The 27534-nt window shown below is 39.5% G+C and overlaps 2 protein-coding genes across 3 annotated transcripts in view; one reads left to right on the top strand and one right to left on the bottom strand.

Moving 5' to 3' along the window:
* Nucleotides 1-20815, top strand: part of LOC131240716 (uncharacterized) — a 40579-nt gene extending 19764 nt beyond the window's left edge. Inside the window, exons 9-14 of one of the 2 annotated variants that reach the window (XM_058239141.1) lie at nucleotides 2510-2558; nucleotides 2695-2851; nucleotides 15785-15869; nucleotides 15952-16021; nucleotides 19549-19689; nucleotides 20399-20815. In XM_058239141.1, coding sequence (XP_058095124.1) covers nucleotides 2510-2558; nucleotides 2695-2851; nucleotides 15785-15869; nucleotides 15952-16021; nucleotides 19549-19689; nucleotides 20399-20716 — 820 coding nt within the window. In that variant the 3' untranslated portion in view covers nucleotides 20717-20815. Of the gene's footprint in view, nucleotides 1-2509; nucleotides 2559-2694; nucleotides 2852-15784; nucleotides 15870-15951; nucleotides 16022-19548; nucleotides 19690-20398 lie in introns of those variants that run through there. The other variant, XM_058239146.1, reaches the window with a different exon arrangement.
* Nucleotides 20772-22575, bottom strand: LOC131240729 (uncharacterized). The gene is made up of 2 exons (XM_058239158.1): nucleotides 22269-22575; nucleotides 20772-21215 (listed from the first exon to the last, which is right to left on the bottom strand). The coding sequence occupies exons 1-2, from the start codon at nucleotides 22505-22507 to the stop codon at nucleotides 21008-21010; spliced, it is 447 nt and encodes a 148-aa protein (XP_058095141.1). The 5' UTR covers nucleotides 22508-22575; the 3' UTR covers nucleotides 20772-21007.
* Between the last annotated feature and the right edge of the window lie 4959 nt (nucleotides 22576-27534).

Here is a 27534-nt window from a genome sequence, read left to right on the forward strand (position 1 = left end):
TCGACCTAATAAAAATTTTCATTCTCTCTCTCAAAAAAGAATGCTGTTGTTTTCCTAATAGAAAACAAGTTAAAAAGTTCATGTGTAATATTATAGTGCCACCGCCTAAGTGTAATCCTCGGGTAAAATGTTTTAACTGCTGAATAAGAGCAAGTCCACATCCATAGGGATGATACACTATTCTGTTGCATGGACTACTGAAACGAGTGTTGGATTCTGATAATGGTACAGGGTATTCATTTTGTCGAGCCCTGGTTACAAGATGACACTTGCAAAATTATTATTATTTCCTCTTGAAATGAGGGAGTAGCAGTCTTATAAATTTAATAGGAATTATTTTAAAAATAAAATAAATATAAAGGACAGACAAAAGACAAACATCTAACAAAATTTAAAGTCTTCTGATAGATGAAAGAGAGGAACACGAAAAAACCTTGCTATTTTATGTTTTATATAAATGGTCTAAGTGAATCTGTTAGAAGCTAAAGTTGTTTTATGTTCTAAATTCGAAGTACAAGATTTTATTTGTATTCCTTTAATGCAAAGAATCCTATTAACAAGTGTTTGGTGAGAGTTTTTATTTATTTATTTATATATTTTAACATTCAGGCTTCTAAACGGCTAGAATCAGTTGGTAGAAGAATCCTGGCATGTCACATAATCGATGCAGGATTTTACCGGTGCTTTGTTTTCCCTGCTTTGAAGAGTCCATATAACACAACACATAATGAACTCATTAATGAAGAGCAAGGTATTCCGTAACGGTGGCCACCATAGTTACCTTTACGATATGGGGCATAACGGCTGTTACGGCCCCATAACGGCCGTTACGGTCTCTTTTTTTTTTAATTTTTTAATTTTAATTTATTGAAAAAACCCCCGAAAACCTATATCTGCTCCGTAATGTTGATTAAAAAGTATGAAAAACCTATATATGTCCTATAATAGACCATTACGGGGCTATTATGGCCTTTATAGGGGGTGTAATGTGCCGTTAACGGCAATTACGGGTCATTTTTTTTCATAACAGCTGTTATGACCCCATAACGTGTAACGGTTGCCACCGTTACCTTTATATAACGGCCTTTACGGCGCACAATGTTCGAAGTATCGGTATCGCTACAAGTTTCGCTGGCCAGGAATACAGAAACAATATCGATATCGTCGATAATATCGTTGATAACAGGAAATGCGGGGAAACACGAGAAAAATGATGGAATTTTTAGCGAAACTTTATGAGATGTTAAAATGTACATACTTGCATATTTAGAAATTAAAAAATTGCAAGAAGGGCCTTAAAGGCATTTGTTGTTGTAAGAAATCAGTCCAACCATTCCATTCAGCCTATATAACCATCCAACCTTCTATTCAAACATCTATCAATGTTGCAAAATATCAACAATACTCAATACATGATATTTCGCCAAGAAATCATCAACAATTGGAAAGGAAACGAAAGATTGCGATCTAAATATCACGCATGTTGTGATATCGATAACATCAAAATATTATCAATGACAAATTGAACACTAAATACAACCATGTGCCTATGAAAAAAATTGAAATAACTTTTTTTTTTTCTTCTAATAAACCAAATTTTGATGATGTCAATACGTTGGCGATGTTATTGAAATATCGTCAATACACTTATGATACAAGCATTACCTAGAATTTACATAGTCAAAACTATTGGCGATACATTGGAGATATTGATGAATTGGCAATGCAAGCTACGCTTAGAATTTACATAGTTGAAAATATTGGCGATTACATTAGCGATATTGACACGTTGGCATACTTAGCGACATTGCTAATAACTGGAATTTTTTATACTACCATCGTTATCGGTATCGCTACCAGTGTTATTGATATCCCTGAGCTGGAGATAAAGATAATATCGGTGATAATTCGAACACTAACAGCACACCATGGTGAAGAGGGCCTAGGACTTTCTTTCTTTCTTTCTTTCTTTTCTTTTCTTCTTCTTCTTCTTCTTCTTCTTTTTTTTTTTTTTTTTTTTTTTTTTTGGACTTTAACACTACCAAGGTGTTGTCCGTGCTTCCTTGGCCTTTTCATTTGTGAGCATTTTGAAACAGATGCTTCCCTAAACCAGCACCATAATCTACTTATGGTTCATCTCAAGCTTTCTGCAATTATTAGCAGTCTAATACATTAAATGGGAGACATTATTTCCTGGGGCAAGGATAATCGATTTGGGTTGGTTTGTCATCAAGGGCATTAGCCACAAAATAAAATAATAATAAAAATAAATAAATAAAGACTGGGGAAAGAAAGTGTAGCTTAGTACAAAATTATAGTACCATGAGCATATTGTGTGTAATTGTTGGTGAACATACAACTTCTAAGATGCAAACAATGATAATTAGGAAATGATAGTTATTCCCTTATGAAAATATGCATGCTTTTCTCAACTCCTCTCTGACATGGAGTTAATGTGCTTCAGTCAACAAAATGTTTTTCTAATGTGGCGACTTTTTTAAATGCTCAGTCTTGGTGCTGGCTGTTCTCAACTCCTCTCCGACATGCAGGCTTTCAAGGTAAATTTCATTCATGAAAAAAAAAAAAATCCTTCGACATATATACTTGTTTGCATTTCTGTTCTAGTAACAATATTAAAACAGTCAGTTGATTGAAACTTTACATGACTCCATCCTATTAAATGTTATGTATTAGGCTGCAAATCCTGGGTGCATTTTAGAAGACTTTGTAAGATGGCACTCACCACCAGATTGGACAGAAGCCAAGTCAGACGATGAGACTAAAGATTCCTTTGATGGGGGAGAGCCATCATCTAGAAAAGGTCAACTAAGTAGTAGAATGCAAAAAGAAGGTCAGCTGTTTTTTTTTTTTCCTTTCCTATAATATGAAATGCATCATAAATCTAGAGTGTGTGTAATTTATAAACAATATATTAGGCAATGTCATTCTATCCCTTATTTGGAAAAACAGAACTCATCAAAAATATCATATGTCTATGTTCTACCATGCTCTCCTTTTCAGATATTATGAGGAGTTAGGGAAGATATATGTGTTTTTTCTCCAGTCATTCCCTTTATCCATAGCAGCCTTCTCCATTGGTTCCTTAGGGCCTGTTTGGATACGCGTTTTGGGATGTATTGTATCGTATTAGAAGTTATGATTTGATGTTTACCGTGTTTGGATTGGAGTGAATAGGAGTTGAATCCCATGCGTGTGAATACAAACTCCAACCAAATTTTCGAACCGACGGTAGAGTATTGTCAGTGGGTTCTGTTGCCATCAATACTTCTTATTCATTGCGCTGTATTCAGTAGCGGATGAAAGTTTGAAATTTGTACAATTACAAGATATCTGGTACCTATGTGGTGTAAGATCGGGACCGTTCATTTGGTACATTTCAATGTGAAAATCATCTGGGCTAGAAATCAGAAAGTTCCATACGTCAAACAGGCCACCCGACCCAATTAAGATTGTACAATACGCAGACATAATACGTCCTATCCAAACATTGATCTGTATAACGTATTGTATACTATGCCAAACAATACCTCCTATCCAAACATTGATTAGTATCTAATTGATTTGGATGTATTCTGAAAACCGTCCAATGTATACATGAACAGTACCCAAATACAATACAATACAATACTGTATGCGAATCCAAACAGGCCCTTAATATCTGATTCTGATAAAAATAAGGATGGCAATAGATTGACTGAGTGTTACAAGAAGTTGACATTCATGACTCAAAGTATACTGTTATCTTATATTATGCAATTTAGTGATGCAATGATTGTGTAAGAATTCCTACAGTGGCTTAAGAGTTAAGAGTGATTCGATGCCTCAAACTCAATTCTATTGTTACTTATTGTAGAGGATTTCCACAGTAAAGAAGAGAAAAGAGCAATGGAGAAAGAGAATGAAAGAAAGAGAGGTTGAAAGTTAGGGTTGGACATCCCCCATCCTCACTTTTATTAAGACTAGAACGAAAAGACATTCAGTACTCCCCCATACCACTGAAATACACGGTCATGCAGACGTGCCCACACACTTATTGGTTGATGATAACAGTAGTGGCATGACCGCAAATCAGGCAAGAAACTCCCCTGGGCAACTGAGCTGATGCAAATGGATGAGGTCCTAGTGGATACCATCCTTTGAAAAGAGCGAGCTAGGATTTGATATGAAGCAGAAGGGCCTGTGTGCCGAGACGAGGAAGCAGCAAAAAGCTTAGGCTATAGTCCATGTGGTTATATAGAAAGGAGAGATGATTAGACATGATTCCAAGGAGCATAGTAAGGTTGTTGATTTGAGTGATTAATAGAAAACTCATCTCCTGATTTTCCCCTTTCTCCTTTCACGTTCCAATTCATGTTGTTAACATAGAAAATATCATTTGTAGTGGTCAAAGGATGAAAAGATGAAGCCATGGTAGAAGAGTACATGACTTCTTGTTATAATAGCAAATGTAAATTGTCAGGGACAAAGGTGGATGCATTGTGACTTGTGAGTGATTTTCAAGATCTTAAAGTCTTCCCCAAGTCCACCAAGGACAAAGAGGGCTTTATCCGTATCACCAATAGGATAAGTAATTGTGGCTAGTCAATCAAAATGCCCTTGAATTTTTAACAAGTTGTCTTGAATGGTGGATGCATAAGAATTTAGGCATGCTTATGATTCCTTAGAGAAGGATGTCTCAACTTTTGGCCACAATCATTGTTTAAAATATCATTGACAACTTGATATTATCGCTGATATGATTCTATCGCATCTCTTCTGGAAATCGCTGACATCTTGACAATATTATTGTAGCTACTAATCATTGATCACTTTGCCATGTACCACGAAAATTATCGTTAAATATTTGATGAAAAATCGCCAAATATCGCCAATTGTTGGAAACAGGCCGTGTTTTGCATAAATAGGCTTAATTTTTTTATTTTTTATTTTTAAAAAGGAAGAGAAAAATGAGAGATCTTGTTGTTCTTTCTTTGGATATGAGTTAGAGACTCAATTTCAGTAACTCCTGTTAAAGGTCAATGGATTGGAGCAAATATTTAGGACCGAAATTGAAGATCGAGCGTTAAGTGGGCCCCAAATTTGAAGGTATGAAAAAATGGATAAAAAACCTTATTTTTTTATTTTATAGATTTAAACATGGTTTTCACTTGAAATTCATGTTTGTGCATGATTCCCATGCATTGACATGGATTTCAAGTCTAAAACAAGCGATTTTGAGATCAATTTTGTCCGATTTGGGGAAAAAGGGGAAAATACGATTTTTTTCTCAATTTCTTCTCTAAAATAACTAATTGGACCTCAACTAATTTGGTTTGATAGGTCCTGATAGGGTGATGATGCATCTTCACTGCCCCCTTCGTCGAGTTGTACTTAGTGGTGTGAGACAGGCACTGATATAGGTAGCACCAATAGGGGTGGAGGCGGCAATGGTGAGGGGGTATACGATGGGTCAAAGCCAACGATCTGTTGGCCAGTTCACCGAAGAATAATACTTTGGTCATATCATTCAAGACAATGCCATGGATCTTGTCCACCATCCTCGGTGAGTGCATCGGAGCCTAGTCAGTGTTTCGAGTGTCAAAGGAAGATTAAAATTGGATGTGTTGATTAATCGTTTTTGGGAGAAAATTGGGAAAAATCAGATTTTCCCCATTTTCCCAAAATTGGACTTTCTACCATCGTCATCATCGTACCCATAATAAGTGTTGAATGGGGCTAAAGTCTTATCGTCATCACTTAGTACGACTTAACAACAAGGAGGGTGTTGTGAAGATTCCTCCTCACCTCCAACAGGACGTACTATACCAAATTAGTTGAGGCCCAAATTAGTTGTTTTTGAGAAGAAATCAGGAAAAAAAAAAACCAGATTTTCCCCCTCATTTTCTCCAAATTGAACCAAATCGATCTTAAAATCTCTTGATTTTACATTTGAAATCCACGTTTAAATCTAAGTAAAAATAAGTTTTTAATTTAATATTTTATATCTTTAAATTCCCCACCGATGCTTCAATTTTCGATTTCATCCTTAAATATTTGATCTAATTCATTGATCTTTAATGGGAGTTGTCGAAATTGAGCCCCCAACTTAGATCCAAAGAGACAACAACCAGATCTCTTAGAGTTTTTTTATATTTATTTTAATTTAACCATATTTTTGCAAAACACAGTTTGTTTCCAACAATTGGTGATATTCGTCGATATGTAATGATATTTTCATGGGTAGGTGGCAACAATGACCAGTGGTTGCTAGCTACAAGGGTGATATTATCGTTGAAACTCAATATTATTGTTATCGTGATAATATCATTGGGATGTTGATGATTTCTGAAAGAGATGATAGAATAATATATCGGTATTATTTTATCGACGAGACCGATATTATTAGTGATAATATTAAATTGTTGACGATATTTCAAACAATGATGTGCATATCATAGTCCCAAATGTGGAGGTTCTGATTGTCGAGAACATAGGCTCTAGTGTGCAGCGACAGACGTTGTATTTGGAGTCATGATAGAGGTAAAATGAACTTACTTGTTGCTCAATATCTCTCCCGACTCTATTTATCTCTCCCAAAACCAGATCCCTCAACTCTGTCTATGCAAATCCGCTACTCCTATCCTTAACCTGACCAAATAATGAGACTTGGTCTATACGGGTTACAAACAAAAAGTGATGTTGAAGAAATGATCTTAATTGGTTCATTCTTGTATCATCTCATGGAAGGTCAAAATAAGAAAATTTAGTTTTCATGATTCAATAAATAAACATTTTAAGATGCTCTAATCGATATGATTTTGAGCGCTATACTTCCATCTCTTATGGTTTCAACTATTTCTACGGTTTGGATATCCGTTCACATGGCATGTATCTATGATACATGAGATTTGGAATTTTCATTTTCTAGGCCACACCATAATGGACCATAAACTGCATAACACACTAGTTAGATGATCCCCCTCCATTGATTGTCAATTGTTGAATGCACTTGTTTTCTAACCAACTGTATTTAATTCTCAAAAGTCCTTCAACTAGTGGCTTAGATCACCTCACCCATATGATTTTTTGGGTGTGTCCATTGGCTGTAGGGCCCAAAAGATGAGCTTCTTTTCTCTGGCTAGCCATTAAGAGATAAACTGCTAACCATTGATAATATGAAAAATGCAATCTTTAGATCCCTAACAGATATGTGCTATGCAAAGCCCATGAAGATCTTCCTTCATTGTTCCTTCATGTCAAGCGTTTGAAAATCCTCCTATGTTGATCTCCATCTGTGTTGGACCAAACAGCCGCCGCAGGCAGAGGAAGTGGTATCCTGGGATGGATGTCCATGTCATAAATAAGTAAGAGTGCTGTGGAATCTCATTGTAGCAGCAACCTGTTGGAATTTATGGAAAGAAGAATAGTCGCATTTTCAATGAGTTGTTTCAATTGGCATAATGGATATTCGAGAAGACAGCTTTTGTTTACAGAATGGGCATGGCTATTAAAGCTGGGCATCGAGTCGAGTCGGACTGAGTTAGGGCTGACTCGACTTGATCCGGTTTTGAAATAGGCCTGACTCGAACTTGATCCAACTCGATATCGAGTTCGATCTGGCTTGGACTGATTCGGACCGAGTCCGATCCGGTCAGAAGTATTAAGTCGGGTCGAGTTGACACCGAGTCGAATTGAGAGATGAGGGAGGGAGGGAGTGAAGAGGAGAGAGAGGAGGAGGAAGGTGATGGTGGTGGGTGGTTGTCGGGCTTGGAAGAGGGAGGGAGGGAGGGAGTGGAGAGGAGAGAGGAGAGAGAGGAGGAGGAGGAGGAGGGTGATGGTGGTGGGTGGTTGTCGTGCTTGGAAGAGGAGGATGAGGGAGGGAGAGAGAGAGAGAGGTTGGGATTGGGTTGGGGTAGGGTTAGAGAGTCGGGTCGAGTCGGGTTTTGTATTGAGTCAAGTCTAACTGGATCGAGTTTCAGGTCGAGTCAGATCGAGTTACTGGGTAACTTGAACTCGACTCGGTTTTAGTTCGGATTCGGTGAAGCTTACTAGGTTTGGACCGACTCACCCATTCGGTTCGGGTTGAGTCGGATTGGACTGAGTCGGACGAGTCCAGGTAGCTAGATTGGGTCGTCCTATGCCCACCTCTAATTGCTTTCTCCTAAATTTAGAGGTTGGAATATCCTGGATATATAGAGTCATTGGCACAGGATAGCGTCTCTGGCCGGTGAGGCCCTCTATTGCCCAACCCCCTGGATCCCTCCTCCCCTGGAAATGCTAAAATTTAGTCTGCTACTTGAATGGAACCCTTAATTTGGCTGGTATGGGGGCATTCTTAAGATTAAGACATGTGTTACAGTTTTTTCTTTTTTCCTTTTCCTCTGATCCTATAATTCGGGTAGCCAAATCCTAGCTGAGGCTATGACGTTGAAGGAAGCTATTTGCATCTCTATCTCCTAGAATCTTTGTCCAACAATGATTGAGGAACATGATCCTAATTTGTTGCATTGCATATGAGATAGAGAAGAACCATGGGTGTTGCATCACTCCTTTGATGAGATTAGATTCTATATTTTTAAAGGGGCCATTTGGTAGCAAGAAAAGTTCGAGTGCCTAGACTGCCTTGTCCAGGCTTACGACTATTAGGGTAGTCGAGCATTTATTGAGAAATATCCTAGCTAAGATCCTGAGAAAAACGAGGGCAACTCATCTCTTTTTGAGAGTTTGCCTCCTAGTCTGTTGTCTCTACAAGGAATATGTTCCTAGCAAGCCCAGGCGAAATTCTCTCCTTCTCTCTCATTGACTCCTTTGTTTGCCCATGTGTGGTGACATCCAATCCGTCAATCACATTCGAATCGTGATTTTAAGCCCTCGAATCAAATATAAGCTTGATTCACAACTTGGGTGGGTCACATGACAAGCGACGGTGGAGATGGAGACACATACCTAACATTGTGCATTGGGCCTATAATATTGTCTGGATATTGAATCCAACCCATTAATCAGATTCCTCCCACCATATGATGAAGAGACATACCAACTATTTTGATGATTAAAAACTCATGTGGGTTGATTTAAGGATTCACCTATGATTTTACATTTTTTTTTCTATTGTATAAGCCAACTAAGTTTTTTATTTTTTATTTATTTATTTATTGAGCTGATGTTTTTGTATGGGGAATGTCAGGGGAGAAACCCGATGGATGGAGTGGATTTCACTCTGATAGGTTGATGGGCCCCATAGAGCTTTGAGTGTTTTGAAGGAGAAAATAAGACCTTGCTAGGCCTCAAACAACTAACAAACAAGCTTGTTCTTGCCACACCGAACAGGTTCCAACAAATGGCAGACATGCCCATCTAGGACGGACGACATTGGCCTAGCCAGACAAGAACAAGATAGGCTCGACCTATCCAGGCTATCCAGGCTTGAATTTTTGCTGCTGCCAAATGGGCCATAAGTTAAACATTTTGTTTAATCTTGCTTCTGATGCATCCATGGTTTTGGCTTAGGAAGGCTCCAATTGCCCTTCTATTACTTTGAAACTTAGGTTCCTTTTCTTTTAAGACAAATCTGTTGCTGGTTGCAAAAAAAGAGAGAAAAAAAAAAGAAAATAGATGAAGGGAATGGATCTCATGCTTGCCACATGTATGATTATGGGTGACACAAGGACGGTCTAATTAATTGATATGGACTGTCCAGATTGGACCATCCAATAGGCTCCAGTCTGCACTTCATGGGCCAGTGCACAGAAATTTTCACAGATTGAACACTTCTAACCACTAGATCAATGTCTCGTGAAATAGACGTTCAATATATTTTTTTTTTTATAGAAAAAAGGTCAAGTCAACATTTTGAACTATCCATATGGTGGGTCTCATCATGGTAGTTCACATTCATTAAGATAGTCCTCTTAATATATGGTTAGGATAGCCCGATCAAGGCAACGTTCAGTAAATGGCAAATCAATAGTCGTTGCCTACAGATCCAACACACTTGGATCATCGCATTCACATATGCATCAACTTGAGAGAGGAGCGGCGTTTTTCCTTGACACTCGTTTTTTAAAATTTGAAACGGCATTTTTATGTTAATGAGGTAGCTTAAGGAAAACCTTTAAAAAAAAGTACCAGAGCATAAATTCCATGATAACTATTACAAGAAGGAGATAATCTCCAAATCATTCTTTATCATCTATAGATTTAAAAAAGGCCAAAATGAGGCTAATGTGTCACACATACCACCATCCATCCCTCTCACCCCCCCCCCTTCCCAAACAACAACAACCACGCCCAAAGTAACCCAAGCGTGCCAATGTGCACAAGTGACACCTAGCTTCATGTGATGTGCCAATGAGTCTATTGTGCTATATGTGCCACTATAAAACTTCAATCACCTCACATGTGCCACGTGTGCTGATTCAGGATCAAGTGCCCCACATATGTTCTATATGCCACATTTGCTACTGCCCCATTTCTAGCGTTCCATGCGTGCCAAATGTGCTAATCTAGCACATGCCAATAACTATTGGAAAAAAATTTCCAAGAATTTTCGTCTCGCCACAACAAATTTGAAAATAGGTCCAAATTTTAGGAAAACATTGTTGAAAAAATACAAGAAAAACAATGTTTCCTTTCCCAAAGTTTCCTGGGATATAAGTTTTCCCTACCTGTACTATTTCCATTCCCATGGCCTTCACAAATCTGCCCCTGGAGAGAGATTATTCTCTTACCGGTATATCGCCATTTGTGTGTGTGTGTTTGTGTGTGTTGTGCCATTGTGTGTTTGTATCCTCATGTCTGACACTCCTGGCCATGGGTCATACAAAGAACCCATTTTTTAATTTTAGTTATTATTATCATTTTCCTTGGGGTTCCTTCTTTTACATGTGGTTAATCTAGTTTAGGTCTATTATTCTTATTATTCCTTTTCTTTTTTTGGGTTCTTTTACATATACATAGGTAAAATACAGTGTTCGAGTTGTTGGTATCGCTACAAGTTTCGCTGGCCAGAGATAAAGATATAATATCGTTATCGCCGATAACCGGAAATGCAGGGAAAAAGGGGGAAACATGGAGAAAATGGTGGAATTTTTCAGTGAAACTTCAGGACATGCCTAAATGCGCATATTTACACATCCAGGAATGAAAAAATTGCAAAATAATGCATTAAATAATAAGTTTCCATTTAATTGGGGCCAAAAGGCATATGTTGTCGTAAGAAATCACTCAAATAGTAATCAAAATGAGTTTATATAATACAAATGCAAACTTACAAGAATAATGAGAAAAATTTAAAAATCAAGTGGACCCACCACAGAAAACCGTGGGATCAATCAACCCATCGTTGAAACATTTATAGGGCCCACCATGATGTATTTTTTAGATTCAGCCTATTTAGTTGAAACATTTATAGGGCTCACCATGATGTATTTTTTAGATCTAGCCTATTCACAAGTTAACATAGAGATAGATGAAGTGAAAACAAAAATATAAGCTTGACTGGAAACTTCTGTGGCCCCTAAGAAGTTTTGAACGGTGGATGTCATTGTCTCCACTGTTTTCTACAGTGGAGTTCACTTAAGCTTTATATCTGTCTCATTATTTTTCTCATGTGATAAAACGATCTCTCCAAATGGATGGATGGTATGGATACAACACATGCATCATGGTTGTACGGAGGTGCGCAAAGCGGAAGCGGATTGGTTGGTGTACCACACAACAACTATATAGCTGCTGTAGGTATGTGTCGTGCGGAGACGAGCACTGACGCTCCTCTTGTACGGACGGTTCAAGGTAGATCAAAGTTACATGGGCCTACAGTGATGTATTTATTATATCTATACCGTTCATCTATTTTTATAGATCATTTTAGAGCATTATCTAAAAAATGAATCATATCCAAAGATCATCTAGACTACACCACAAGTAGCAGCAGAGATAATGATTTTCACCGTTAAACAATTCATAGGGCCTGCCATAACATTTATTTTCCATCTAATTTGTCCATAAGATCACAAAGGATAGAATGAAGAGGAAAAACAAATTTCATATTGATCCAAAACTTCTGTGACCCCAAAAACGGGTTTCAATGGTAGACATTTAATCTCCCACTACCTTTTTTTTTTTTTTTTTTAGTGTGGTCTACTTGATAGTTAGATCTATCTTATTTTTCGTCTGAAGCCTTAAGACGAGCAAGCCAAATGGATGGACGGTTTGGATATAACACATACCTCATGATCAGATCCACAGAACTTGTTGACGTCAATACACCAGATATATAGCTGGTGTGAGGTACACCAGCCAATCCGGTTCCGGTAGGAAGCGGATTGCTTACTGAGTTATTCAGTAACCTTAGTGCACTGAGTAAACACTGTGGGGTCCACCATATTTATTTATTTTATCCACTCTGTTCATCCATTTTAATACATAATTTTATGGCTTTACCACAAAACGAAAGAATATAAAATGCTCAAGTGGATCACATCACAGGAAACAATGTGATTGAACCTCTACCATTGAAAAATTCGTGGAGGCCACAAAAGCTTTTGCTCAAACTGATATTCGTGTTTTCGCTTCATCGAGGTCCGTTCAACCTTATGAACAGGTTGGATGACAAATAAACATAATCGTGGGCCCTAACAAGGTTTCAACGGTGGAAATCATTATTCCACACTGTTTCCCATGGTATGGTCCATTTGAGCTTTGGATTTACTTACAATTTTGGATCAACCACTAAAATTAGCAGAAAAAATGAATAGAAGGTGTGGATAAATCACATACATTAACAGTGGGCCCAAATGAGTTGACTCACTACCATAAAAGCATATTGAGTAGCTCAGTACGCAGTCCGATTTAAAGCCTCGCCACTGGTCCATGCTCTGTGGTCCCACCATGATGCATATGTTTAATCCATTCCATCGGTCCATTTTTCTAGATCATTTTATGATAACAGTCCAAAAATGAGATGGATCAAAATCTCAAGTGGACCACACAATGTTGATTGAACGTATATGGTCTACCATTAAAAACTTCTTGGGGGCTACAAAAGTTTTGGATCAAGCTGATATTTCTTTTTTCCCTTCACCCAGGTATTTAAGACCTAATCAACAGCTTGGATATCAAATAAACATTACAGTGGGCCCTAGGAGGTTTTAAATGGTGGACATTTAATGACTACTGTTTTCCTGTGGTGTGGTCCACCTGAGTTTTAGATCTACCTATTTTTTTGTATCAAGCTCTAAAATTATATTTAAAAATTAATGGACATAATGGATACAACAAATGCATCATGGTGGGGCCCATGGAGCACCGACCTGCACCGTCAAAACACAAACCCCCGATTTAAAATGAAATCCCATCCCCAATTTCCGTAAAAACCCTGAAAATCCTCTCCTTCCCACCAAAATCTCTGGATTTTCAACACGAAAATCCCTCTCCCTCATCCCAAAATTAAAAAAAAAAAAACTTTTATTTTCCAACAAAATCTCGAGATTTTCATAGCCCGCAAGCCGATTTTTTCTTGAGAAGCTGTCGGAGGACTTTTCGATGGAAAAACCAATTTTTTTGGGTTGAATCTTACCGGAAAGTTGCCGATCCGCACTCAACAACCGTGAAGCTCTTGAAATTCGTGTTTTCAACCAGATTCGGGCAAAAAACAGGTATTTTCTTGCGTTTTTTGTTTTTGATTTCGACGATTTTATCGCCGAAAACATCTCTTGTTGGCTACAATTCCCACCCTTCGAAAACATCGGCGATATTTGGCAGCGATTCGAATAAATGGGTTTTCAGTATCGCTGAGCTAGCGATACCGATATTATCGGCGACAATTCGATATTGTCGCCGATAATTTAAACACTGGTAAAATATATTATTAAAATGGAGAACTGATGCAGTCACAACTTTTGAATTAACTCCCCCCAATCGTATTTCTCCTGAGATGAAAGAAAAGATAGGCAATCTGTCTTTTCAGAGTTATCGCCCCACTAAAAGAAATATTCTTGTGGTAGGTCCTGTTCCTAGTCAGAAGTATAGTGAAATCGTCTTTCCCATTCTTTCCCCAGACCCTGTACTAAGAAAGACATTCACTTCTTAAAGTATCCCATATATGTAGGTGGGAACAGAGGAAGAGGTCAGATTTATCCTGATGGGAACTAGAGTAACAATACAGTCTATAATGCTATAGCAACATGTATAGTAAGCAGAATAGTACGTAAAGAAAAAGGGGACATAGTTCGTGCATTGGACGGACACGCTAACTTAGCCTGCAACCCATCTTTTCCCATTAATATGTCATTTTTAGGACATCCATCCTAGACAGTGGTGAACCCCGCAGTTGAGATCACCTATCTCAAATATCATTTTGACCGCTCATTAGGTGGCCACACCTGTACATCTAGTCAGACCATTAGCCATCCATTGATTTGATGATGTGGCCCACTTGATGAGTCGACCTGCATTGATTTTGTGTTAGGTGAGTTTCATTTGGGAGGTAATCTTCTCTTTGAAAGCATGAATCAGTGAGTTGTCGCTTTCTCATCTATGGTGGCAGAATATCTCTATATGGCTCATGGCTCCCATGAGATTGTGGATTGGATCCCTTCTTTGGAACATGGGAATCAAGTCTTCTACTCTAGCTCCACTGTACTGTGACAATCAGGCAACTATTCATATTTCATTTTATCTAGTTTTCATGAGATAACAAAGCATATTGAAGTTGATGTCACTTTATTCATGAGAAGATCTCTTTCCAGTTGCTCTGTACTTCTAATGTGTGGTTCAATGAATAATTAGCAGATATTCTGGCCATTCCTTCTTCTCAACTTCAGGTGATTGTGTGTGAGTTGGGCATGTGTGACATCTTTGCTCCAACTTGAGGGGTAGTTTAGGTGATTGTGTGTGGGTGTGCAGGTGTATGTGTGTACCTGTGTGGGGTAGTTGGTATTATTATGTGTGCACTTTTCCTTTGATGGTCCTACAGGACATCGTATCTTTTATGTTTCAGGCTTCACAATAAAAGGATATTAGATGAGAGCAGTCTAATCTCTCTACATCTTTTCTCCTGATGTTTTCTTCTTTTCCTTTACCTCTTGCTACATTACACCATGTGATGTTACAATGATCATTGCTTGTAAGCCTATTGAATTGACATTTTTGGGGCTGTTTCTAGTCAAACCTTTTCTTTCTTTAGACCTAACAAGATACAACTTTTATTCTACATCATGTTGTTGAAGTAGGTGTGAAACTGTATGGTAAATCTGGTTATTTCCAAAATAAATAAATAAATCTGGTAAATTAAGAGGATCTGTGCAATCGGTGTACATTTTCCAGTAATTAACTAATTATACATACAGGAATGGTCACCTACAACATATTGTTCACATACAAGCCAGCTCATGTTTCTCGTTAACGGACATCTGGGCTGTGCCTGGGCTTCATCAGTCATCATGAAGATCACCTGGTGGTCAACTCATCAGGTGGGCAACATCTGTACGTTGATTCAGACTAAACCATTCTCATACAATGGAGCTGGTTTGATGTGCGAACTGATCTGAGTTTTGTGCCAGGTGATCTTTATGGTGGGCACACCTTACACATGGTTCAGATGTCTGGCATATGTTGCACATTGGAACATGAGTTGGGTTGAATGTGAAAGTTACATGCAATGGTTTTAGGTAGTCCCTCTATAAAATACATGTAGTTAAAATTCACCCGTGCATATTTTGAATTTTTTTGGGGCCCCCTTCATTGGCGTCTGGCTGATCTACATTTACTTGATCATGACTAGGCAATTTGTGGCGTGAACTATGGGAAACAGCTAGACCGTTGCCTGCTGTTAAACAAACACCACTTTTTGATGAGGATTTAGCAGTGTAAGTTGGAAACCATTCTTCAGCTACCGTTGTCAGTCAAATATTTCATCTAACAAACACTTTGAATGGTTTAATTTTGTAGGGAAAGCATCTTAAATGTTTTAGAAGACATCTCACCTTCTGAGCTTTTTGAACAGCTATTTGTTTCTGTAGTAAGTTGTCTCTTCTTATCTATCTCCAATGTTGTCATCTCACCTCAAAGACATACTGGTATAACTCTCAAAACACTAACACCAACACTAAAAACACCACCACCAACAGCAGCAGCAGCAACAACAACAACGACAACAACAACAACAACAACATCCACCTCTACTATATATAGCGCGGGCATCTTTTGGACATTTTTGCTCCTGCAATTAGTACCCCGGTTGCGGAGAACTTTAAATATTTTAAGGATATAGGAGGATATTTAAAAAGTATATATAGGGGTATTTTGTGACTTGGAAAATGTGGCTGTTGTCATCTGACCCACCGTTTAGAATTCACTTAAAATCCTTTAAATGGCTTAGAATATACCCCCAAAAGCAAGGAGCAAGGACAATTTTACCCTCTCTATTAGTTTTAGGAGACGTTTAAAATTCTGGGATATGGGAAGGGTTTTTAGCAAAAAGAAAGGATATTTATGTAAATAGACAAACCTTCTCATGTGAGTAGCCTGCACCTCTTGTCCTTGTTGTGGTTATCCTGCGCCAAAAGCATGCATCAGGAGCCTGTGCTACCAAGCCTTATGTGGGACCCGCCATGGTGCATGCGTGACATGTGATCCATGCATCTCTTGCGCCCGATCATATTAAAACATCAGACTGAAAATGATGGAGATTAGGATCCATAGTGGGCCACAAAATCGGAAAAAGTTGGGATGGATCTTCTACTCTCTCTCTCTCTCTCTCTCTCTCTCTCTCTCTCTCTCTCTCTCTCTCTCTCTCTCTCTCTCTGCGTGTATACGACACATCTATGTAGAGGTGGGCATCGAGTCGAGTTGGACCGAGTTAGGGCTGATCTGACTTGATCCGGTTTTGAAATAGGCCTGACTCGAACTCGATCTAACTCGGTACCGAGTCTAACATGCCTGACCTGATTCGAGTTCGGGTCTGGCCTGGACTAATCCGGATTTGAGTCCGACCTGGTCACAAGTACCGAGTCGGGTCGGGTGCAGCGGGTATCCACAGGCTGAAATCACAACTCAAAACGTAGATTCACTTGACAAAATTGCAGCATCTCCATCAGCTACACGGCATCTCAGATCTGAAACATCAAATCTAAGTTTTTTTTTTTTTTTAAAATATATATGTACGAGTTGAGTTTCGGATCGAGTCGAGTCAGTACCGAGTTGGATTTGGGTCGAGTCAAGTTGAGTTATTGGGTGACTCAAACTCGACTCGGTTTGAGTTCGGATTGGGCAAAGTCAACTCGATTTGGATCGACTCACCCACTCGGTTTGGATCGAGTTGGACTAGTCGAGTCGTCCCGTGCCTAGCTCTACATCTACGTAGTCTCATCCTTTCCATCTGTTTCTCTTCTTCTTTTCTCTCACTCATAACCGTCTCTCTTGTTTCCTCTCTCCACGTGTTGTCTCTTGTCCAGCTCTACATCTATGTAGTCTCATCCTTACCCTCCATTTCTCTCCTTCTTTTCTCTCACTCATAATCGTCTCTCTTGTTTCCTCTCTCCACGTGTTGCATGTGCTACACCCCCTTGTAATGATGATGAAGATGATAGTAATTATATCTTTAAAAAAATGATAATGATAATAATAATCTCAAAAAAATTAATAATGATGAAAATGATAATTGTAATCATAATGATGATGATGATGTCAACAAACACCACAACAACAACAAAGTCGTAGATTACTTAAAAATATCTCGGATATTTCTATAGGGTCCTATTAGGATTCTTAGAAAGGAAAGAAAGGAAAGGAAACATTGTTTATCACGAAACTAACTTCATTATTTGTCAAGCCTTTCTTTGTTGAATTTGTGGGAAATATCGTTTCCCGCTTTTTATCTTTGTTGGAAAATAAATCTATTTATTTTCCTACCTCCACCCCTAAGAAAGGCATTTACTATAACGGAAGGAAAATGAGTTTCTCGACGGTTAAACCCAAACGTGTCACCATATATCTTTAATTGCTTCACACGTGCCAATGTGCCAAATGAACCATTGTCCATCATTCGTTATGCTCCACACATGCCACTATGCCACCTATGTGAATGTGCCACATCTGTCACCATCCATCTTCTCTTGCACCCCACAAATGCAAAGCGTCCCACATGTGCCACCATTCCATTTTCTCTTGCACTCCACGTGCTAATGTGCCACATGTACCACCATTCATCTTCCTGGCACTGCACATTTGCAAGGCACCCACATACACCAATGTACCAGATGTGCCATCGTCCATCTGCAATCACTCCCAATATGCAATATGTGCCAAATATGTCAACGTGCGCAAGTTCTGCCATCTAGCTTCACGTGCCCTACCTACGTGTCAAATGTGCCACCTTACAACTTTAAGCACCTCGCATGTGCCATGATTCAGCTTCAAGAACCCACATATGCCACGTATGCCACATGTTCATCGTCCATCTTCAAGCATACCACCTGTGCCACATGCTAATTTTGCACATGCCAGTGACTACCTAGAAAATTTTCCCTAGATTTTTTTTTTTTGAAGAACGACAAAATCCTTTTCTTCTTTTTTTTTTTTTTATAATTTTTTTTTATAAATAGAGGAAAATCCTGTTGAAAAGCAAACAAGGAAAATAATGTTTCCTTTTCCACAGTGGAAATAAGGTTTCTTGAGATACATTATTTCCTTTCCTACGTTTTCCACGAACCCAAACAGGCCCTTAGGAAATTGATTTCCACACCAATTCCTGATGATTTGCATACACCTATTACCACTTGGGAATGGAAACAATTTTGATTTTGGCATTAATGAGCATGTGCAAATAAAAACAGGAAGATGTTAGTGCTTCCCTTTTGGAACTATACCATTATCATAAGATATTTCGAGAAAATGACAATGTCGGGACTATTCACAAAAGCCAGTCATGTCATAATATTTTCTCCCAAATTTTGATGAGCAGTGGGCAGTCCAGTGTGCTCATGTGTAGTTACCCCAACGAAGAGACATCCATAAAATCTTCCTTCCTGTGATTTCTTGCATGCGGATGCCATTTTTTGTTTCTGAAAACGAATATCAATTGTTTTCAAAATTCCTTCTATTGAAGACAATACTAATGTGGAAGTTGTGTCCTTTTTCAATAAAATCCGTACCACATTCTATTTGATATTATGCGTACTAGGACATTTGTCTAGATGGAAATTCATCTTGTTCTTTAAGTTCAAAATTGTGCACCACGTGCATTTAGCTCTAAGTTTCTTTATGCTCTTTGCTTTCTTTCTTTCTTTCTTTTCTTTAAATTTTGCTTTCTTCAATAAAATTTGTTACCATCTAAAAAAAAAAGAAAGAAAGAAAATGTACTGTGAGCATTTTACTCTTTAAATTTAAGAGTAGACCGACTTTAATTCTTTCCCTTTTTCCATTTGTTGGCACAAGTATCCGATGCGTACATCAAGCATTTAGCTTTCCCGTTGTTTTATGATTTTTGACTTGCAGACATTTTCTATTTTATGATGCTGATGGAGCCTGTTTCTTTGAAATTTTCAGCTAAGCTCAAGCTTCGCAATTGCAGAAGCTGCGCTTCCTAGTAATAGTGACTTATCCAAGCTATTCTATGATTGCAAAGACTACTTGATCGCCATATGTCAGGGCGACTTGTGCAGTGACTACATTGATGATCTCTGCCAGGTATGCATTGTACGGAATGGCTATCCACTTTCCAACTGTATGAAAAGATTATGTTGAACTGTTGTTATTAGTCATCCATCAAATAAATAAATAAATAAATAAAAAGAAGAAAAAGAAAGAAATACCTTTGTTACTGTGAACCTCATCGCCTTCTGATCAAATAACAAACAGAGAAAAGAAGCTCACTGCTTTTTCTGACTTATTAGGTGTTGTGAACAAGAGGCCCTGCTTAAAATGGATTCTGATACATAAATAGCGACGGCTAGCTACATGCCAACTTGGTTTGTGCAGGACATATGATCATTACATCAGGTTAGCTGACTATGTAGATGGCAGGGCCTGATAATCGGGGTTATAGACTCATCAGACGGGGCCACTCATACAAAAACAACTATCAGTTATAAAACTTGTCCCCTGATTTGATATACTTGTGTCATGCCTGATGAATGGAGTGGTCTAGTTTTTAGATTAGGTAATCACCCAGTACCATACACCTGATGCATGGCTCGGATGTCCCACACCGGTACCAGATTAGCATGTGTGACTGCATGGAGAGATGTATGTGGGCTTTATTACAACTCTTTTCTAGCTGTTAAACTCTAGATCACTACAATGAAAGAAATGATGATAATTCACCCTTGCATTTTCTTTAAATATGTTTGATTTGATGATGATTTAGCAAAATCCTATTTTACAATACATGTTGCAGGTGTATGAAACGGTAGAGACAATTTTACTTGACCCAGAAGGCCTGACAGTCACAAAACCATCTGAAGAAACAGTCGCTGATGAACCTAGGCGCCGATTTATGAGAATTAGCCTCAACTTTGCTGGTAATGATAAACAAATTCCATCCAAACCAGCCCCGAAAGAACAAAAGAAATCAGACGAGCAACAAACACATGTATTCTCTCAGTTCTTTGATGGGAAATCGTCGCTATTTGGCAAGAAGATGCCAAAACCCAACATGTCGGAGGCTGCTGCACCATCATGTCTGGATGATAATGATTGGACAATAATTGATTAAAGTCGTTTGGATGGATATTATTTATAAAATATTGTATGAAAATTGAGATGTAATCTGTAAATAATTGTCTGCCGGAAATCTCATTAGTTTGTTCATTGATTCGTTGCCCTGTCCAGAAAAAAAAGAAAAAAGAAGAAAAAAAAAGGGAAAGTGGAATTGAAGAGATTTCTGGCTCTGGTGGAATGGCTGAGAGCCAGTCAATGTGGTGGGACATTCTGCTGGTAGTTCATATCATGACAATAAAACTCTACCAAGATTAAAGAAAATTGAAGAATACAGTCTTTTGTTTTATCACAATTTGGAGCTTTTCTTCCTAGCATTCCTCTTTCTTGTACGTCCACTTGAATCAATGCCGTCGGGTTTGTTTCCTTTCTCAGCTTGGGAGGCAATCAACTCCTCGAGCGTCTGTTTTTCGCTGGGCTTCTCTGACTCAAAATCCTTGGAAATCATGTCCGGAACTACGAAATTGGCAATCCAGTAGATAAAAAAAAGCACCGCGCTGAGCCAAAACAGAGAGAATATAAGACTTTGCAAGATTTGAACTGAAATGATAACTTGTTGCCATGGGTACAGGCATGCATGTGGGCCCCATCGTGTACGATGCTATGCATGTGGACCCTGATAGAAGAATTTTAACCGTTCGCGCCAAATGGATTGATGGAAGAGGAATGCCATGCCAACGGTAGATGAGTGCTCTATGTGGTTACTCGCCTCACATTATGGATGATTTGGTACATGGGAGAAAGATCTGAGCCTGCTGATCATGTGGGCCCCATTGTGTAAGATGCTTATAGCCCGTTGTCATTGGATTTTGAACTGTTTGGTCTGGGCTTTTTCTGGGCCTATTTGAAAATTTTGAATTTTCTGGGCCCGAGCATGGCCCATCGACAGCGTTTGTTGAAGACAGAAGGTCAGTTTCTGTCCAAACCTCTAGATGCTGCAGCACGATCTGAGCCATCATTGTAATGGCCACCTACATCTAGATGCCCCACTCTAAAAATCATGCCAGTTGACTCGTTAGGTGGGCCATGGTGTTTTAAACAAACGGATTGCTAAGGCAGGATTCTTTTAGCATTATGTCTGTTTCAAACACAGTGCAGCACCTGATGGGTGGTCTGGATGGTTTTTTGGGCCAATACATCTGCGCCTCATTGATGGCTTGGATGTTCATGCCATCTATTTTATTGGCGCGTTCTCAAGCGTGCACACAAGTCGGGTCTGTACACATGTGGACCGTTGTGGGTAAGATGGTGAAGGGCTCCATTGCGTTCTTGCTAGCTTGCTACATGTGTAAAGAACTTGGACATCCATAAGGTGGACCGTACGCAGGCTCAAATCCACGACCGTCCACTCATCCGATGGGACACAGTTGTAGTCGACGGTGGCAATTCTCATACAATTGTGGCCCACCTGATGATCAGACAAGCCTAATTTTTAAACCAGTGCATGTTTAGGAAGATGTTGCACAAGAAGTGTGCCCTTACATCTCAACCGTCCTCAGTCCCTTATCAAAGAACACAGAGAAGGGCATGATGTTAGAAAAAGAGCGTACCTGATGGGAAGGAAGGCAGAGTAATCCCCAGAAGAGGCAGGGGATTTTAGTGCAATGAAGAGAGAATAAGAGCCGTTGATAGCTTGGAGCTTATGCGAGTGTACCAGAGCTTGTACACCTCTTCTTTGTAGTAGTAGCTGGAGATGGTTGGTCGACCAAAGCACCTGTGCTGTTCTTTTGGTGCAGGAGTGCATGGGAACAACTGGGGTGTACGGAACATTGGTGTTGCACCACCCCATAACTCTCTCTCTCTCTCTCTCTCTCTCTCTCTCAATCCTCCGATTGCCTTTTGATTGGGCAGGGAATGAATAATGATAGGATGTTATGCTTTCGAGCCACTTATATTATTGTGAACATGGCATGTGCCTCTAATCTGACCCGTCCAAATGGTAGGACACACAGTAGATTGTGATATTCATAAATCAATTTGATTGGACTACCCCGAACCTCTGATTACTGGACATTTTCTTGGCTGATTTTGGACGGTCTACTACTTTCCTGTATTAGCGTTGATTATCGGTCAGCCAGTGGGCTAGTTACAATTATACTCTCGGTGTAAAATTTTTTGGGTTTCGTCCATTTACAGTGGTCCAGTGTTTGGACCGTTCTGATTTGAGTAGTGCGCCACGTGTACGGAGGAGGTGCCCGAGCATGGTAAGTGCATTTCAATGCTCCGCACCTACGGCTCGACCATTAGTTTCTTTTTTCTTCGAAGGGTTTTCCTCTGGTTGGTTTCCCATCCACAAATGTTGTGGATAACGTCTGATACATGAGAGGATACATTCCCATGAGCGGAGTTTCATACAACTGTTGTAGGGAGCCCGTCCAACAAAAAGCCCTGTTAAGCCCTATTAGGAGGCGAGCCTAAAATTAGTCAGATCCAAAACTCAAATGGACTGATGATGGTACGTTCACCGTTGAAATCTTCTGAGATCTGAAATTCAAGTGGGCCATACCTGAGGGTGCTTATAAGATAATAACTGCCTGCATTTTGGGTTATGGATTGAGAACCTTTTATTTTTAAACTATTTCTATAAAATCACTATTTTCAATCCAAAATCTCAACTCAGAGACCTTTAATGTTCTCGTGCAACCAATGAAGGTAAGTGGGGCTCACCTTTGTGATGTTTATGATAAATCCATCCCATATATTAGTTTTGCCAAGTCATTTTAGGGTGTGGACTCAAAATTGAGGTAAATCTAAAACTTAAATAAGTCCTACGGCTGGAAAAAAATGGGACTACAGTCGAAACCTTCCAAAGTCCTGGGATGTTTATATACCATCTAAATCATTTGATAATGCTTACCAAACCATTAACAAAGTCATTCTCTCTTATATGAACTTAAAATACAAAAATAATAGCTTGATCCAAAACTTCAAGTCATTCTCTCTTATATGAACTTAAAATATAAAAATAATAGCCTGATCCAAAACTTCAATCCCCTCACTAGTGTATTAATGGTTGGCATTAATTATGCACTTTTCTTGCATTGTGGCCCACTTTGTTGAACAGCATCAACTGTTTGTTTTTGTGTGGCCTGCTTAAGCTTTGAATCTACCTCATTTTAGGCTCCTGTTCTAAAATAGCCTGATCCAAAACTTCAATCCCCTCACTAGTGTATTAATGGTTGGCATTAATTATGCACTTTTCTTGCATTGTGGCCCACTTTGTTGAACAGCATCAACTGTTTGTTTTTGTGTGGCCTGCTTAAGCTTTGAATCTACCTCATTTTAGGCTCCTGTTCTAAAATAGCCTGATCCAAAACTTCAGTCCCCTCACTAATGTATTAATGGTTGGCATTAATTATGCACTTTTCTTGCATTGTGGCCCACTTTGTTGAACAGCATCAACTGTTTGTTTTTGTGTGGCCTGCTTAAGCTTTGAATCTACCTCATTTTAGGCTCCTGTTCTAAAATAGCCTGATCCAAAACTTCAATCCCCTCACTAGTGTATTAATGGTTGGCATTAATTATGCACTTTTCTTGCATTGTGGCCCACTTTGTTGAACAGCATCGACTGTTTGTTTTTGTGTGGCCTGCTTAAGCTTTGAATCTACCTCATTTTAGGCTCTTGCTCTAAAATAGTCCCGTGAAAATGTTCTCAAACTTTACCATGGCCTAGGATTGTTTGAACAGTGGGCATTTAATATCTATTGTTTTCGCAGCATAGCCCACTTAAATTTTGAATCTCCATCCTCTTAGTTATATCAAGCGATTTCGAAATATTAACCATCAAGATTGAAAACTGACGAAGAAGGTTTTAGACTATTGTACGGTATTAATCACGTAACTCCTGTTACATTTGAAAGCTTGTCAAGTTAAACTTACTGGAGATTCCCGTGGATAAAGTGGATTTATCTCAAACATCATGGTCAGCCCACGATCTTGTCAAACATCTACTTTTAATAATGAACGGCTTCCGATACAACCGATTGAGATAGAGAGGTGACTCCAACGGTGAGTGTTCACTTTCCTGCTGTGTGGCCCACTATAGTATTTGATATGGCTTAATTTTTGTTCCACACCCTAAAATGATCTGACTAATGATGGATGGAGTAGATTTCTCACAAAAATCACGGTTGCGAGAATGTTTCAACAGTGGGTGTTGAATATCCATAGCTTCCTTCTGTGTGGCCCACTTGAGCTTTAGAGCTGCCTAATTTTTTGGCCCTCATCCTAAAATGATCCCACAAAAGTGATGGGTGGGATGGATTTCTTACAAACATCATGGAGGGCCGCAGACTGTTTAATGGTTTGGGTTCCGCACAGCACCCATTGTAAGAAACATCATGGTCAGCCCCGGAAGTGGATTGGCTACTCCCCCTGCCACCAGCCTGGTGGCCGGTGGTCGGTGCTCTGTGGTCCCCACAATGACGCATGTGTTTCATCCATTTTTACCTATCATTTTAGGGCTTGATCCCAATAATGAGAGGGATATAAATCTCAGGTGGAACACACCACATGAAAACAATAGTGATCGGATATTCATCATTAAAATCCTACTAAGGCTCACTGTAATGTTTATTTTACATCCAATCTGTTGATTGGGTCATACAGTCCCAGATGAAGGGAAAAAACAAAGATCAGATTGATCCAAAACTTTTATGGCCTCCAAAAGGTTTTTAATAGTCAACGCTCATTAAACACTGTTTCATGTAATATGGTCCACTTGAGATTGGGATATACTTCATTTTTGGTCTCATACCATAAAATGATCTGGAAAAATAGATGGACGGCATGGATGAAACACATACATCATGGTGGTGTCCACAGAGCACCGACCACCAGCCATTGGCTGGTGGCAAGGGGAGTAGCCAATCCGTTTCCGTCAGATCTTGTCAACGGCGTGTCTTTAATAGGCACTGCTATACAACAGACAGAGAGACAGAGACTTCAACGGCTAGCGTTCACTTTCCTCCTGTGTGACCCACTAGAGTATTGGATCTGGCTCAATCCACACCCTCAAATGATCTGGTTAAACCGATGGACGGGGTAGATTTGTGTCCAAAAATCACAGTCAACCACAAGTGTTTCAACGTTTGGTGTTCAACAACCGCAGTTTACTTCCGTGCGGCCCACTTGAGCTTTGTAGCTGCCTCAATTTTGGGCCCACGCCCTACAATGGTCCGGCTAAAGTGATGGACTGGGTGGATGTTTCACACACATTATGGTGGTTCGCACGACTGGTGAGCATTCAATACCCACTGTTTCTAGCCATGTGGCCCGCCTGACTTTTGGATCTGCCTTATATTCGGGCCCATGCCTTAAAACATGACGGTATGCGGACGATCTTGTCAACTGACAGAGATACAGAGGTGAATTCAACGTGACCGTTCACTTTTCTCTTGCACGGCCTATTTGAGTATTGGATACGGCTCCATTTTTTGGCCCGTTCTTAAAATGATCAAGCCGAACTGGTGGACGGGTCAGATATGTCAATCACAGCTGTCTGCAAGTGTTTCAATGGTGGGCATTCCATGCTCCAGTTTTTTTCTCGTGTGGGCCACTTGAGCTTCTGATCTACCTCATTTTTTTGGCTCACTACCTATAATGACCTGTTGAAATTGGTGGATGGGTGGATTTGTCTCAAACATCATAGTAGGCCCCACCAAAGAAATACGTGTTGTCCCATTAAACGCCCACTTATCAAGCAGGCATCTTTTTAGGTTTTCCCTTCATCCCGGTTGGTGTCACGTAGTGAACGGTTCGGATTCATCCTAAACGTCAAGGTGGGCCTTGGGAAGGGTTTAATGGTGGGCTTTTCCACCATCCGTTCCCGGTCATGAGGCCCATATCTAACTCATTTTTGGGCTCATGTCATGACATGAGCTGCCGAAATTGAAGATTCGATTGGATGCCATACGGACATTGAGGTGGGCCCACAGGGCTCTTGGTTGGATGAAGATTGCCTGCCAGGCCTGCCTACAAATATATCCCTGCATGGGACTCACCATGTCCGTGTTTCATCTATGCCATCCATCTGTTTTGCCAGCTGCATGAGCACTAAAAGAGAGAGACCCTAAGCTCAAGTGGGCCACAACGTAAGAAATAGTGGGGATAATGATACCACCGTTGAAATCGTCGTAGGCCTCACCCCGATGTGTTTTTCCGCCGTCCGATCTGTTCATAAGGTCACGCAGACTTGGCTTGAAGGGAAAACACAAATACCACCTTGATCCAAAACCTTTGTGATTACTCACAGGTTTTCATCGGTAGGCATTCAATATTTACTATTTCTATGGTGTGGTCCATCATATTGATGCTTTTATGACATCCACTGCACCCATCAAATTCATGAGCTGATGGAATGGCGTGGGCCCAACAATTAAACAGATCCCTTGCAATAAAAGATGAACTGAGTGCGCCCTGCGAAAGTAGCCCGTACTGGTTGTTTTCCTCTGTCACCACCAACGTGTGAAAGTGCCGTGCAGAACGAGTTAGCTCGGTTAACTCAGCTCAATTCAACTCAGAAAAGACCAGTTCGACTTGACTCGAAATTGGGTTGGAGACGAGTTGAGCTAAAATTTCTGAGTCGAGTCCGATCTAGACTGAACTTGACTCGGTTCAAATCAATTCGACTCAGATACGTGCATTATGGTTGCCAGCTTATCTTAGGGCATGGTTTCAAAAAAAAATAAAACAAATAAAATTGATACGAGTATTAAGTGGACCTTACAACAGGCAACAATGGTCATTAAAATGCTCACCACTAAAAATTTCCTTCACCATAATGTTATTTTCTATCCAACATCCGTGAAGGGAAAA

The sequence above is a fragment of the Magnolia sinica genome, chromosome 1 (assembly GCF_029962835.1).
Source record: "Magnolia sinica isolate HGM2019 chromosome 1, MsV1, whole genome shotgun sequence".
NCBI lineage: Eukaryota > Viridiplantae > Streptophyta > Magnoliopsida > Magnoliales > Magnoliaceae > Magnolia > Magnolia sinica.

Excerpts from the sequence above, each read along its gene's own strand:
- LOC131240729 (XM_058239158.1), bottom strand. The coding sequence starts at position 22,507 with ATGGGGTGGTGCAACACCAATGTTCCGTACACCCCAGTTGTTCCCATG. Across the intron at positions 21,216-22,268 it reads TCTGCCTTCCTTCCCATCAG|CGCGGTGCTTTTTTTTATCT; the intron begins GTACGCTCTTTT and ends GTTTTGGCTCAG.